The 15,622-nt window shown below is 48.2% G+C and overlaps 1 protein-coding gene across 2 annotated transcripts in view; it reads right to left on the bottom strand.

Moving 5' to 3' along the window:
* LOC137425597 (membrane-associated guanylate kinase, WW and PDZ domain-containing protein 3) overlaps positions 1-15,622 on the bottom strand; it is a 107,564-nt gene extending 91,942 nt beyond the window's left edge. For both annotated transcript variants that reach the window (XM_068114182.2, XM_068114181.2), the window contains exon 1: positions 15,106-15,622. In XM_068114182.2, coding sequence (XP_067970283.2) covers positions 15,106-15,355 — 250 coding nt within the window. In that variant the 5' untranslated portion in view covers positions 15,356-15,622. The remainder of the gene's footprint in view (positions 1-15,105) is intronic.

A 15,622-nucleotide genomic window follows, 5' to 3' on the forward strand; every position in this document is an offset into this window, starting at 1 on the left:
TTTTCCAGATATCTTACATCCAAATACACAACTCAAACATCATCTCTCTGCCAATAACCTGTATGAAACATTCCAATCCGGATTCCGCTCCAACCACAGTACTGAAACTGCTCTCCTCAAAATCACCAACGACCTTCTCCTCTCCTCTGACGCTGGCAACCTCAACATTCTCGTCCTCCTCGACCTCAGCGCTGCCTTTGACACCATCGATCACACTATCCTCCTCACCCGACTTGAATCCACCTTTAACGTTACCGGCATTGCCCTCTCTTGGATTAAATCATACCTCTCTGACAGATGCCAATTCATCTCCATCAATAACTGCAAATCCCCCACTGCTCCCCTCCCCCAAGGTGTCCCCCAAGGTTCAGTTCTTGGCCCCCTCCTCTTCATCCTTTACCTGTCCCCGCTCGGTCACTTAATCCGCCGTCATGGTCTCCAATTCCACTGCTTCGCCGATGACATCCAGCTTTTCATCTCCACCAAGTCCGTCTCCACCGACACCCACTCTATCCTGACAAACTGCATCACTGAAATAAAATCCTGGCTTCAAATCAACTTCCTCAAGCTTAACTGTGATAAATCTGAAATAATCATCATTGGCCCAAAAACGCTCACAAAATCCACCCATAACTTTGCCCTCAACATCGACGGTATCCCAGTATCCACCTCCCCTCACATCCGGAATCTTGGCGTCATCTTTGACCAAACCCTTTCCTTCGACAAATACACTAAACAGATCACAAAGTCAGCCTTCTTTCACCTGAAAAACATTGCCCGTCTCCGCTCATCCCTCTCCTCCACGGCTGCAGAAACCCTCATCCACGCCTTCATCACCTCCCGTCTGGACTACTGCAATAGCCTCCTCTATGGTTCACCCTCAAAAATCACCAATAAACTCCAATACATTCAGAACTCCGCTGCCCGTCTACTCACCCATTCCCGGACCCGTGACCACATCACCCCCGTCCTTTACAAGCTTCACTGGCTCCCCATCCCCCAGAGAATCCAGTACAAAATCCTCCTCTTGACATACAAAGCCCTCCATAACCTGGCCCCATCCTACCTGGCTGACCTCCTCTCCAGACACACTCCCACCCGCAACCTCCGCTCTGCTGGTACCAACCTCCTGACCCCCTCCATCCGGACCAAATTCAGATCCTGGGGGGACAGGGCCTTCTCCATCGCTGCTCCCACCCTCTGGAACTCACTACCTCACACCATCAGAGACTCCTCCTCACTCACCACATTCAAAACATCACTAAAGACCCACCTGTTCAACACTGCATTCAACATTCAACCCACAGCATTTAACCCCTGACTATCTCTTCTCCTTCTCCCTCCTTTTGCTTTAAATATTTCCCTATTGATTCTTGTCTTTTTGCAATTGTTGTTTTCATGTATTGTTATGCATTATGTTTGCCACTCTGTCAAAGCGCCTTTGGGCTTCTGGAAAAGCGCTATACAAAATAAATGAATTATTATTATTATATTATTATCTTGTTCACAGACACACGAACACACACACACACACACACACACACACACACACACACACACACACACACACACACACACACACACACACACACACACACACACACACACACACACACACACACACACACACACACGAGTGAATGCATTACTCCCTGGTGGGAGTAACGATAAGAGCACTAGGTCGAGTGCAAACCTCGACCAGGCTGAACAGTTTATGTTTTGTATCCACTGATAAGCCGGATCTGGATTATTACCCGACCCAAAATCTCATCGGCTTGTTCTCGTCATCGAACCAACTCGTCCCCCAAGTTATGTCATAATCCGTCCACAACTTACTTTTGTAGATATACTGTTGCAAACAAACACAAAGACAAACAGACAAACACATGGACGGACAGACAAACAGGGGTGAAAACATAACGTCTGTCCACCTTCGGTGGTGGAGGTAAAAATGCTAATAATTAAAATTTTTTAGCCTTGTCTGAAATCATTGAAGAGCACATAATGTAAGATGATCAATAAGTTTAACCAATAAGAAAACACACACACACACACACACACACACACACACACACACACACACACACACACACACACACACACACACACACACACACACACACACACACACACACACACACACACACACACACACACACACACACACACACACACACACTTTGCTGGAGGAGGAGGTCATCGGCCCATCATGTCTGTGGTGCACTAACCCCATCCATCCACAAACAAGCTACGTACAAGTCCTGCCAATATCCTCATACCCCTCTCTCTCTGATACAGCCAGATACCTGCCTCATTCCAATTTAAATGTATCCAGATACCCAATTCCAATTTAAATGTATCCAGATACCCAATTCCAATTTAAATGTATCCAGATACCTAATTCCAATTTAAATGTATCCAGATACCTCATTCCAATTTAAATGTATCCAGATACCTAATTCCAATTTAAATGTATCCAGATACCTAATTCCAATTTAAATGTATCCAGATACCTAATTCCAATTTAAATGTATCCAGACACCTAATTCCAATTTAAATGTATCCAGATACCTAATTCCAATTTAAATGTATCCAGATACCTGCCTCATTCCAATTAAAATGTATCCAGATACCTCATTCCAATTTAAATGTATCCAGATACCTCATTCCAATTTAAATGTATCCAGATCCCCAATTCCAATTTAAATGTATCCAGATACCTAATTCCAATTTAAATGTATCCAGATACCTAATTCCAATTTAAATGTATCCAGACACCTAATTCCAATTTAAATGTATCCAGATACCTAATTCCAATTTAAATGTATCCAGATAGCTGCCTCATTCCAATTAAAATGTATCCAGATACCTCATTCCAATTTAAATGTATCCAGATACCTCATTCCAATTTAAATGTATCCAGATCCCCAATTCCAATTTAAATGTATCCAGATACCTAATTCCAATTTAAATGTATCCAGATACCTAATTCCAATTTAAATGTATCCAGATACCTAATTCCAATTTAAATGTATCCAGATGCCCAATTCCAATTTAAATGTATCCAGATCCGTAATTCCAATTTAAATGCATCCAGATACCTAATTCCAATTTAAATGTATCCAGATACCTAATTCCAATTTAAATGTATCCAGATACCTAATTCCAATTTAAATGTATCCAGATACCTAATTCCAATTTAAATGTATCCAGGTCCCTAATTCCAATTTAAATGTATCCAGATACCTAATTCCAATTTAAATGTATCCAGATACCTAATTCCAATTTAAATGTATCCAGATCCCTAATTCCAATTTAAATGTATCCAGATACCTAATTCCAATTTAAATGTATCCAGATACCTCATTCCAATTTAAATGTATCCAGATACCTAATTCCAATTTAAATGTATCCAGGTCCCTAATTCCAATTTAAATGTATCCAGATACCTAATTCCAATTTAAATGTATCCAGATACCTCATTCCAATTTAAATGTATCCAGATACCTAATTCCAATTTAAATGTATCCAGATACCTAATTCCAATTTAAATGTATCCAGATACCTAATTCCAATTTAAATGTATCCAGGTCCCTAATTCCAATTTAAATGTATCCAGATACCTCATTCCAATTTAAATGTATCCAGATACCTAATTCCAATTTAAATGTATCCAGATCCGTAATTCCAATTTAAATGCATCCAGATACCTAATTCCAATTTAAATGTATCCAGATACCTAATTCCAATTTAAATGTATCCAGATACCTAATTCCAATTTAAATGTATCCAGATGCCCAATTCCAATTTAAATGTATCCAGATCCCTAATTCCAATTTAAATGTATCCAGATACCTAATTCCAATTTAAATGTATCCAGATACCTAATTCCAATTTAAATGTATCCAGATACCTCATTCCAATTTAAATGTATCCAGGTCCCTAATTCCAATTTAAATGTATCCAGATACCTAATTCCAATTTTATATGTATCCAGATACCTAATTCCAATTTAAATGCATCCAGATACCTATTTCCAATTTAAATGTATCCAGATACCTAATTCCAATTTAAATGTATCCAGATGCCTAATTCCAATTTAAATGTATCCAGATGCCTAATTCCAATTTAAATGTATCCAGATACCTAATTCCAATTTAAATGTATCCAGATACCTAATTCCAATTTAAATGTATCCAGATGCCTAATTCCAATTTAAATGTATCCAGATACCTGCCTCATTCCAATATAAATGTATTGTTACGGATTCGTCACTTCCGTTGTTGTGGTTTTCATCCACTGTAAACATTTTTGATTCCATGTACTATTATTGTTGTCGTTTGGGTGAGATAGAGATTACTATTTTCAAAAGGTAAAAAAGTTAATGTTTTAAATGAAACAGGAACCGGACGACGACGAAGAAGAAGAGGAAGAGAAGGCGGAGCGAGTGAGTCGGACAAGAAGCCTAGCTGCTTCAGGGTCTGGAGCGAACGATTGGCGAACGAAAGTCATGAGTGAACTTTGAGTTTCCCAGGAAAGGGATTCCTGCGACAGAGTTGTTATCGCTGTGACAGATAAAGCTGCGTGTCAGGTTTTGCGGTTGATTCCAAGGAGAACTAGAACGGGCACTCGGTAGAGCGCATACCTTCGCCGCAGCTACTGTTCTGTACTTGGCATGGGAGTGTAGGGAACAGAACAACAAAAATACGATTTTGACCTTTTCGTGACCTTGACCTTGACCTTTGACCCGATTGCTCCCAAAATCTAATCAAATGTGTCCCGTATAATAACCAATCATCCCACCAAATTTCATGCAATTCGGTTGAATACTTTTTGAGTTATGCGAATAACATACACACACACACACAGACATACAAATAAATACACAGCGATCAAAACATAACCTTCCGCTTTTGCGAAGGTAATCATCGTAGTGCCGTTACGCCTCGAGAACGGGCCGTCGGCCCTTTTGACTCGCGCGCTTTGCGCATTGCGCAAGGTTTTTCGCTTCGCTTCAACCATTTTCACCGCATCCAGACGTTTATCTGGTGTGTGTGTAACGTGGATTTTGAAGGTAAATCTGCGGTTCGCCGACTGTGAGAAATACTCATGAGAAAATGGAGACCACCGGAAGTGCCTGGAAACGATGAGTGGAAAGTTCATCACCAAATTGTGGTGCCACCGCCATACCGGAAGGAGATATTGAGTTTGGCGCATGAGACACCTTTGGCCGGGCACCTTGGAGTGAACAAGACCTGTGACAGAATATTGGTACATTTTTTCTGGCCAGGATTGCGACGTGATGTGGCAGAGTTCTGCAAATCTTGCCATTCTTGCCAGCTGGTGGGAAATCCTAATCAGAAAGTCCCATCCGCACCTTTAAAACCCATTCCAGCTTTTGAAGAGCCATTCAGCCGTGTAATTATTGACTGTGTAGGCCCTTTACCTAAAACTAAGGCTGGACATCAGTATTTGTTGACCATCATGTGCGCTTCCATAAGGTTCCCAGAGGCAGTGCCTCTTAGAAAAATTACTGCGGCAGTTATTGCGAAGGCCTTGATTAAATTTTTCACTTTGGTTGGCCTACCTAAGGTCATCCAGTCTGATCAGGGTTCCAATTTCATGTCAACTCTTTTTCAGGAAATGGTACACCTGTTGGGAGTGGAGCAAGTAAGATCAAGTACTTACCATCCCGAGAGCCAAGGGGCCTTGGAAAGGTTTCACCAGACATTGAAGAATATGATCAGAACGTATTGTTTTGAATGTGACAAGGATTGGGATGAAGGAATACCCTTATTGTTGTTTGCTACGAGGGAATCTGTTCAGGAGTCATTGGGGTTCAGTCCTTTTGAACTTGTGTTTGGACACGCAGTGCGAGGACCGTTGAAATTGGTGAAAGAACAGTGGCAACAGGAGGAGTCACAGTCAACAGTGGTGGAGTAAGTGTCAATGGTTAGGCACAGATTGGCAAAGGCTTGTGAAGTTGCGAGAAGCAACTTGAAAGTGACACAGGATAAAATGAAAGTGAGACATGACAAGAAATCTCAGATAAGAAATTTCAGTCCTGAGGACCGAGTGTTAGTGTTGCTTCCTGTTCCAGGTCAGCCACTACAGGCTAGATATTTTGGTCCCTATGCAATCGAAAGGAGGGTTAATGAAACAGATTATGTGGTGACAACTCCCGACCGACGGAAAAAGCGGCAGCTGTGTCATGTCAACCGACTGAAGAAATATCATGAGAGGAAGCCTGTGGAAGAAATGGTTCCTGTCTCACCTGTCGTGCCTGTAGTCGGGGTGCAAGAGAATCCAGAGGTTGAGGCCGGTGTGAAGTTTGATAACTTTGATGACCAGGCTTGTCCCAGATTGACGAACACGGAAGTGTTGAGTCATTTCGATGAGAAATTAGGTCATTTGACGAGGGAACAACAAGGACAACTGTCCAGCCTAATTTTTGAGTTTGCACATTTGTTCACAGATGTACCTGGTCATACTGACTTGGTATATCATGATATTGAGGTGGGGGAAGCCACTCCTGTGAAGCAACACCCCTATCGGATGAACCCTGTGAAGATGGAGTATCTTCGGAAGGAGGTTCAGTATATGTTGGAGAATGACATCATCGAACCAAGCAGCAGTGAATAGAGCTCACCATGTGTGTTGGTTCCAAAACCTGATGGCAGCTTTCGCTGTTGTCCGGATTTAAAACGGGTTAATGCAGTGACCAAGACCGACTCATATCCCATCCCGAGGATTGATGACTGTATTGATAGAATAGGCCCAGCTAAATTTGTAACTAAGTTTGACTTGCTGAAAGGGTATTGGCAGATTCCTCTTACTGATAGAGCCAAGGAAATCTCAGCTTTAGTCACACCAAATGGGTTGTATCAGTACAAGGCTCTTCCCTTTGGATTGAAAAATGGGCCTGCTACATTCCAACGGCTGATTAATAAGCTGATTGCAGACCTTGAGGGGGTGGAGGCTTATCTGGATGATGTCATCATCCACACCATGACCGTGGAAGATCATATTAAACAAATCCATGCATTTTTCTGACCGAGGCAGGGTTGACCATCAACTTATCTCAGAGTGAGTTTGTAAAGGCACAGGTGGTGTTCCTAGGCCATGTAGTAGGTCAGGGTCAGGTGCAACCGGTGACAGCCAAGATAGAAGCCATTGATCGCTTCCAAGTTCCAAAAGGGAAGAAGGAGCTTATGAGATTCTTGGGTATGGCTGGTTGGTACCGGCAGTTCTGCAGGAATTTTTCTGATGTGGTAGCCCCTTTCACGAATTTGCTGAGGAAAGAGACCAAGTTTGTTTGGGATGACAAATGTCAGGCTGCCTTTGCCCACGTCAAAGCAATATTAATGAGCTCTCCTGTCCTAGCAGCCCCGGATTTTCAAGCACCTCTCAAGTTGGCCATTGATGCAAGTGATGTAGGGGCTGGGGCAGTTCTATTACAGGAAGATGAGGATGGAGTGGATCACCCGGTGTGCTACTACTCCAGAAAGTTTAACAAACATCAGGCAAATTATGCCACTGTGGAAAAAGAGACCCTTGCTCTCCTGCTAGTGCTTCAGCATTATGAGGTGTATCTGAGAACTACTACCTTTCCTATAAAAGTCGTCACTGATCACAACCCCTTAACCTTCATTCAAAAAATGAAAAATAAAAACCAGAGGTTGATGAGATGGAGTTTGGCTTTGCAGGAGTTAGGGCAGGGACAATGTCGTTGCTGATGCTTTGTCCAGAGTGAACTAACTTTGGAAATTTCTGTAGGTTGTTTGGAAGTTTTGTTGCTTTATTTTGGGGAATATCAATTATGGTTGTTCATGTTCAATTTGAGCCTGGTGTTGGGCTAGCGGCTAGGGTGCCGGCTTAGGATCCTAGGATCCTGGGTTCGAATCTTGGTCGATCGCTGAATTAACGCCAGGGGGGTTGACTCAGCCTGTCATCCTTCTGAGGTCGGCTAATTGAGTACCAGTTCACTGGTAATACCCTGTTTGTCGTTAAAGGCGGCAAAAAGGGTTGGCGGCAGGAAGGGCATCCGGCTGTAAAACATTGCTTCAAAAAGGGGACCAAAAAACAACAACAACCACGGTTCCCGAAAAAGGCCAACCCCTGCTTTGCGGGGAAAAATGGCCTCTAAAGGTGGTTATATTATATATATTTATGTGAATTGACCATTTGGGTGTGAGTTTTACTTTTGTTTGTTAAAAGAGTTTTTGCCTGCAAAGAAAGTTTTTCACTATGTTCAAACTTTCTTTCTTGAGGGGGGGAAGTGTTACGGATTTGTCACTTCCGTTGTTGTGGTTTTCGTCCACTGTAAACATTTTTGATTCCATGTACTATTATTGTTGTCGTTTGGGGGAGATAGAGATTACTATTTTCAAAAGGTAAAAAAGTTAATGTTTTAAATGAAACAGGAACCGGACGACGACAAAGAAGAAGAGGAAGAGAAGGCGGAGCGTGTGAGTGGGAGAAGAAGCATAGCTACTTCGGGGTCTGGAGCGAACGATTGGCGAACGAAAGTCACGAGTGAACTTTGGGTTTCCCAGGAAAGGGATTCCTGCGACAGAGTTGTTATTGCTGTGACAGATCAACCTGCGTGTCAGGTTTTGCGGTGGATTCCGAGGAGAATCATCGTAGTGCCGTTACGCCTCGAGAATGGGCCGTCGGCCATTTTGACTCGTGCGCTTTGTGCATCGCGCAACGTTTTTCGCTTCACTTCAACCATTTTCACCGCATCCAGACGTTTATCTGGTGTGTGTGTGTGTGTAACGTGGATTTTGAAGGTAAATCTGCGGTTCGCTGATTTGGAGCCGTGAAACGTCCATACCCGAGGGTGTGATTTCCCAGTCGCCAGGAGGGCGCCTTTGGATTTCCCAGTCGCCTTGAGGGCGCCTTTGCGCAGCTTTGGCAGCGGGACTGTAACTGCCAACCCAACGGGATTCTGGTCTCGATTGGACATCATTCTGACGATCGCTGGAGCAGATCGACTTTGGCTTGAAACCGGAATCAACTTTGGCTTGAAGCCGGGGATTAGAGACATTGGGAATGTTCTTCTTTTCGCTCACTTGGAGCACAGTGAGTTATATTGTACAACCTGATGGTACCATCATAGGAAATATATATTGGTTGTACAAATGATTACTATTGTTGTTGTACTGTTATTCTTGTGTGATCTTAATACAATATTTGTTTGTTGGTAACAATTGGTGTGGCTTCACCATTGATCTTTGACATACAGAATAACACATTTTTCTGCTGTGACTCCTCTCGGGGCTTGGAGGTACTCCGTGACCGGGGGTTGGGGAGGAGCACGTAACAGTATCCAGATACCCGATTCCAATTTAAATGTATCCAGATACCTAATTCCAATTTAAATGTATCCAGATACCTAATTCCAATTTAAATGTATCCAGATACCTAATTCCAATTTAAATGCATCCAGATACCTAATTCCAATTTAAATGTATCCAGATACCTAATTCCAATTTAAATGTATCCAGATACCTAATTCCAATTTAAATGTATCCAGATACCTGCCCCATTCCAATTTAAATGTGTCCAGATACCTAATTCCAATTTAAATGTATCCAGCTACCTGTCTAATTCCCAATTAAACCTATCCACCCCTCCATTGGCACGAGCTTTCCAAGGAGACTATTCCATGCATTAACCGCTCTCTGGCTGAAAGAGAGCCTACCTTAAACTATGCTACCTTAAACTGTGCCTCATTAAACAGACCTCCTTAAACTGTGCCTCCTTAAACTGTGCCTCTTTAAACGGTGCCTCCTTAAACTGTGCCTCCTTAAACTGTGCCTCCTTAAACTGTTCCTCCTTAAACTGTGCCTCCTTAAACTGTGCCTCCTTAAACTGTTCCTCCTTAAACTGTTCCTCCTTAAACTGTTCCTCCTTAAACTGTACGACCTTAGACTGTGCGACCTTAGACTGTGCGACCTTAGACGATGCGACCTTAAAATGTGCTACCTTAAACTGTGCGACCTTAAACTGTGCGACCTTAAACTGTGCGACCTTAAACTGTGCGACCTTAAACTGTTCCTCCTTAAACTGTTCCTCCTTAAACTGTGCCTCCTTAAACTGTGCGACCTTAAACTGTGCGACCTTAAACTATGCGACCTTAAACTGTTCCTCCTTAAATTGTCCCTCCTTAAACTGTGCGACATTAAACTGTGCTACCTTAAGCTTTAAACTGTGTGACCTTAGACTATGCGACCTTAAACTGTGCGACCTGTCTCTCTCATCTTGCTTATGGTACCTCAGGCTGTGGCATCTGGAGAAGAAAACTTAATATACAAGTATCGTTAAAATGGACATGTCATTCTTTTACATTGTAGTGGTTACCTTATGCACATGTCGCGGTTACCTTATTCACTTATCCGCATGTGACGGTTACCATTACGATGTGTTTGTTCTAACCCACGCACACGGGCGTTTGGTTGTGTCGTCGTGACGCACGCGCGGCTGTTGGAGCCACGCCCTCCGAAGAGGGTGCTTGTTTTATATAAGCCGTTATGACTTCCGTTCGTGAGCAGTTGCTGGAGATTTCTGTACAATAAACTACCTCTTGTACCCAACGAAATGGCCTCTTCTTATCGTCTTCGGCAACCGCTAAACTGGTGACCCCGTTGCCCCCGAACGTATTCGGGGGCCGAATGAACATGGCAGGATTGCGACCGCAATTTATTCCACACTGGAGGGGCGAACCAGCTCCGGGACCCTCCGAAGGACGCCGTTACGGGGCGTTGGCGGCACGGCTAATTCGTCGCCTTCGCGCACACAGGCCGAGTACTGCTACTTCGTCGCCTCCGCGCTCACAGGCCGGGCACGGCTACTTCGTCGCCTTTGCGCACACAGGCCGAGCACCGCTGCTCGTCGCCTCAGCGCACACAGGCCGAGTACTGCTGCCCGTCGCCTTCGCGCACACAGGCCGAGTACTGCTACTTCGTCGCCTCCGTGCACACAGGCCGAGTACTGCTGCTTGCCACTCCTACTACTGCTCCTACGGCGGATCCCGAGGCTGATGCTGCTGCACACCTCGTGGGCGCCGCCACGCCCCACCCACCACTCCCGCAACTCCTACTACTGCTCCTACGACGGATCCCGAGGCTGATGCTGCTGCTCGCCACTCCCGCAATTCCTACTGCTGCACCTACAACTGCTACCGCTGCTCAGCACCCGCGGCCCGGCTCTGTTCCACCCGCGGCCCGGCTCTGTTCCACCCGCGGCCCGGCTCCACCCGCGAACTACGTACACGCCCGTGGCGTGCCTTCTGGGGGGGCGCATGTAGTGGCTACCTTATGCACATGTCGCGGTTACCTTATTCACTTATCCGCATGTGACAGTTACCATTACGATGGGTTTGTTCTAACCCACGCACACGGGCATTTGGTTGTGTCGTCGTGACGCACGCGCGGCTGTTGGAGCCACGCCCCCCTCCGAAGAGGGTGCTTGTTTTATATAAGCCATTACGACTTCCGTTCATGAGCAGTTGCTGGAGATTTCTGTACAATAAACTACCTCTTGTACCCAACGAAATGGCCTCTTCTTATCATCTTCGGCAACCGCTAAAACATATTACATACATCAAAGCACTTTCACAATGTAGAAACACAAACTGCCAAACAATGCATCAAATCCCATGTTGGAGGAAAGTGAAAGATCATTTATATAAAAAAAAATCTTGCGGAGCCAAAATAAACTTCTGATCCAATGAAGCGAGTGGCACATGACAGAGGAGAGGAGGAGGGGGAAGAGGTAAGGGGTAGTGGGGAGGAGGAAGGGGGAGGGGGAGTGGGGAAGGGGTTTGGGAGAGTGGGGAGGAGGGGAGTGGGGAGGGAGAGAGGGGAGTGGGGAGGGACGGAGGGGAGTGGGGAGGGAGGGAGAGGAGTGGGGAGGGAGGGAGAGGAGTGGGGAGGGGGGGAGGAGAGTGGGGAGGGAGGGGAGTGGGGAGGGAGTTGGGGGGAGTGCTGAGGGAGGGCGGGGTGGAGTGGGGAGGGGAGGGAGGGAGGGGGAGAGGAGGGAGGAAGGGGGAGGGGAGGGAGGAAGGTGGAGGGGAGGAAGGTGGAGGGGAGGAAGGTGGAGGGGAGGGGAGGGAGGAAGGTGGAGGGGAGGGGAGGGAGGAAGGTGGAGGGGAGGGGAGGGAAGAAGGTGGAGGGGAGGGAGGAAGGTGGAGGGGAGGGAGGAAGGTGGAGGGGAGGGAGGAAGGTGGAGGGGAGGGAGGAAGGGGGAGGGGGAGGGAGGAAGTGGGACGGGGCGGAAGGGGGGAGGAAGGGGAAGGGGGAGGGGAGGGGCAGGGGAGGGGAGGGGCAGGGGGAGGGAAAAGGGGGAGGGGGAGGGAAAAGGGGGAGGGGGAGGGAAAAGGGGAGGGGGAGGGAGAATTGGGAGGTAGAAGGAGGAAGGGGGAGGAGGAGGAAGAAGGGGGGAGGGGAGGGAGGCAGGGGGAAGAGGAAGAAGGGGAAAGGGGAGGAGGGAGGCAGCCAGTTGCGCAGGCCCCAAGGGGGGCGGGGCGAGGGGAGGTAGTAAGTGTGGTGCATGACTGAGGGTGGGGGAGGGGGAGGGGAAGGGGGAGGGGGAGAGTGGAAGTGAGTGGCGCAGGCCCCAAGGGGGGCGGGGCGGGGGGAGGTAATAAGTGTGGTGCATGACTGAGGGTGGGGGGAAGGGGAGGGGGAGGGGGGAGAGTGGAACGACTGGCGCAGGCCCCAAGGGGGGCGGGGCAGGGCGGGGGGAGGTAGTAAGTGTGGTGCATGACCGAGGGTAGGGGGAAGGGTTCTTGCATCTACCTGAGCCCATCTAGTATTTACCACGAGTCGGCTCAAAGTGACGTGTGTGGTGGAAAAATATCATCGACCAGGAAAAAAGGTGGAAGGAATTTTACTCTTTAGCGAGTGAACGAAATTCCTTCATACTCAAGGATGACGTCACGTGCCCATTGTGATTAACAATGTGACGTCATCTCGAAGGTGGGGCGATCATTGTGAGTTACCTCTCAAGCATCTGGAGGTAGTCACACGTAGGTTGTGTTTACAAACTAACTTCCTGATTTGCATAATCAGATCCAATCTGTCCTGTACCGACTACCATGGATCGCCTTGTATTCCAATGACGTCGCCAGACAAGCATTACGTCACAACCCGGGATTCACCGTCATCAATACTCAGGACCAGGTGAGTTACGTGAGTAGAACCTCGACCGACAGAATCGGTCACAATTACTGTCGAATAAACGACGAGTCCAACATTCCAACGAAGACCCTCAGTGAAGATACGAAAATTGGCTCATTTGAGGTAGTTTCTATTTAATTAACAAAATTCCGATTCAGCCATCAGGTAAACCAAAGGTCCAAAGCAACGTAGGAGGTGTGACCACGCAGATAACACCAGGTGTTCTGGGCTGGAACCATCGTGGCCTTCAAGAGAAACCACTAAAAATAGTGGGAAATCTGCAATCGACAATTAAAATTCCACTGAGAGGCCTCAAACCACGTCAACAACAACAACGTGACTGAGGAACACCGTCCCCTCAACACACCCACACCGTCCCCTCAACACACCCACACCGTCCCCTCAACACACCCACACCGTCCCCTCAACACACCCACACCGTCCCAACACACCCACACCATCCCCTCAACACACCCACAACGTCCCAACACACCCACACCGTCCCCTCAACACACCCACAGCGTCCCCTCAACACACCCACAGCGTCCCCTCAACACACCCACAGCGTCCCCTCAACACACCCACAGCGTCCCCTCAACACACCCACAGCGTCCCCTCAACACACCCACAGCGTCCCCTCAACACACCCACAGCGTCCCCTCAACACACCCACAGCGTCCCCTCAACACACCCACAGCGTCCCCTCAACACACCCACAGCGTCCCCTCAACACACCCACAGCGTCCCCTCAACACACCCACAGCGTCCCCTCAACACACCCACAGCGTCCCCTCAACACACCCACAGCGTCCCCTCAACACACCCACAGCGTCCCCTCAACACACCCACAGCGTCCCCTCAACACACCCACACCGTCCCCTCAACACACCCACAGCGTCCCCTCAACACACCCACAGCGTCCCCTCAACACACCCACACCGTCCCCTCAACACACCCACACCGTCCCCTCAACACACCCACACCGTCCCCTCAACACACCCACACCGTCCCCTCAGCACACCCACACCGTCCCCTCAACACACCCACACCGTCCCCTCAACACACCCACACCGTCCCCTCAACACACCCACACCGTCCCCTCAACACACCCACACCGTCCCCTCAACACACCCCACCGTCCTCTCCACCAACTTTCATTCCCTGGATCCCACACCTGACGACTCCACCACAGGATCTTCACTGCAGCCTCCATGGTGAGCAGCAGAATGACGTCATCGCCGATTGATCGATTATGTCGAGCAACCTTGGAATGTCCGATCGACAAATATATCGCGTCTGCTAAACAGAACAAGCATTCCTGAACATGGAGTTCTACAAAGTCCAGGAAAAACTGAGGTGGAGAGGGATGTTTCGGGGAGGGTCGTACGGGTTGGGGAGAGGGTCGTGGAGGGAGGAGAAGAAGGGTCGTGGAGGGAGGAGGGAGGGTCGTGGAGGGAGGAGGGAGGGTCGTGGAGGGAGGGTCGTGGAGGGAGGGGGGGCCGGGGGGGGTGAACAGAGGGGCTCAGACGGGGGGAGGGAGAAGTCGGACGTTTTCACACAGTCCAGGAAGTGCCGCAGATAGTTGAGCAAGTTTGTGAACACCTGAGTCCGAGACCCCAGCAGCGATGATGCAACAAACACCGAATACCATGTCCTTTTACAGTACGTGCGTCACAGGGAACACCCGAGACATCCACACGGGACACATCAACATGTGGGGGGCAAAGGGGGGTCATGGAGTATTCAGGATGATAATGGAGGTGCCGGTATTCCCGATGTCGGGATGGATATCATTTGCACACAGACAAGTACCGATTGTCAGATCTCGGATCGAAACCATTACCTTGGTCCTGTACCCATACCCAGGTGAAGCAGGACCATTAGTCGTACCCTGGATCCACCGGGACACCCGGACGCGTACCTGGTTTGACAGTGCGCAGCCGGACGGGATCCCCGCAGTGCTGGAGCAGAGCCCGGACGTCCTGGAGGATGAAGCCCGGCACGGCGCTCCCGTTCACCTCCAGGAGGACGTTCCCATCGAGCAGGATGAAGCGCCCGTACTCGGCGCCTCCGCGCAGCTCCAGAGGAAGCGTTCCGTCGGGTCCGCGGGACACCTCGGTCTCCCGCACTCGGCCCGACCAGTGCGCCTTCCTCCGCAAGGCCCGGGCCATGGCAGGGACGCGGCTCTCAGGCCGGGGTTCGGGCCCCGCGGCCCATCGCTCGCCGGGCGCCGGATCCACCCTAGTGGAGGCGAGCGGACGCCATTACACGGCGCGTCACTTCTTATTCCGCCGATCTGTGAGGAGCGTCGGGCTTTGCGCGACCAAAGGACGTGCCGAGCTATTCGCCTCCCGTACGACAGGCCTGACAACGTCGACACCGCATGACATCGGGACCGCTCGCGGCGGGACAGCCCCTGTAAAACTACGCCCCATTAC

Source organism: Myxine glutinosa, chromosome 4 (assembly GCF_964187855.1).
Source record: "Myxine glutinosa chromosome 4, kmMyxGlut1.1, whole genome shotgun sequence".
Classification (NCBI taxonomy): domain Eukaryota; kingdom Metazoa; phylum Chordata; class Myxini; order Myxiniformes; family Myxinidae; genus Myxine; species Myxine glutinosa.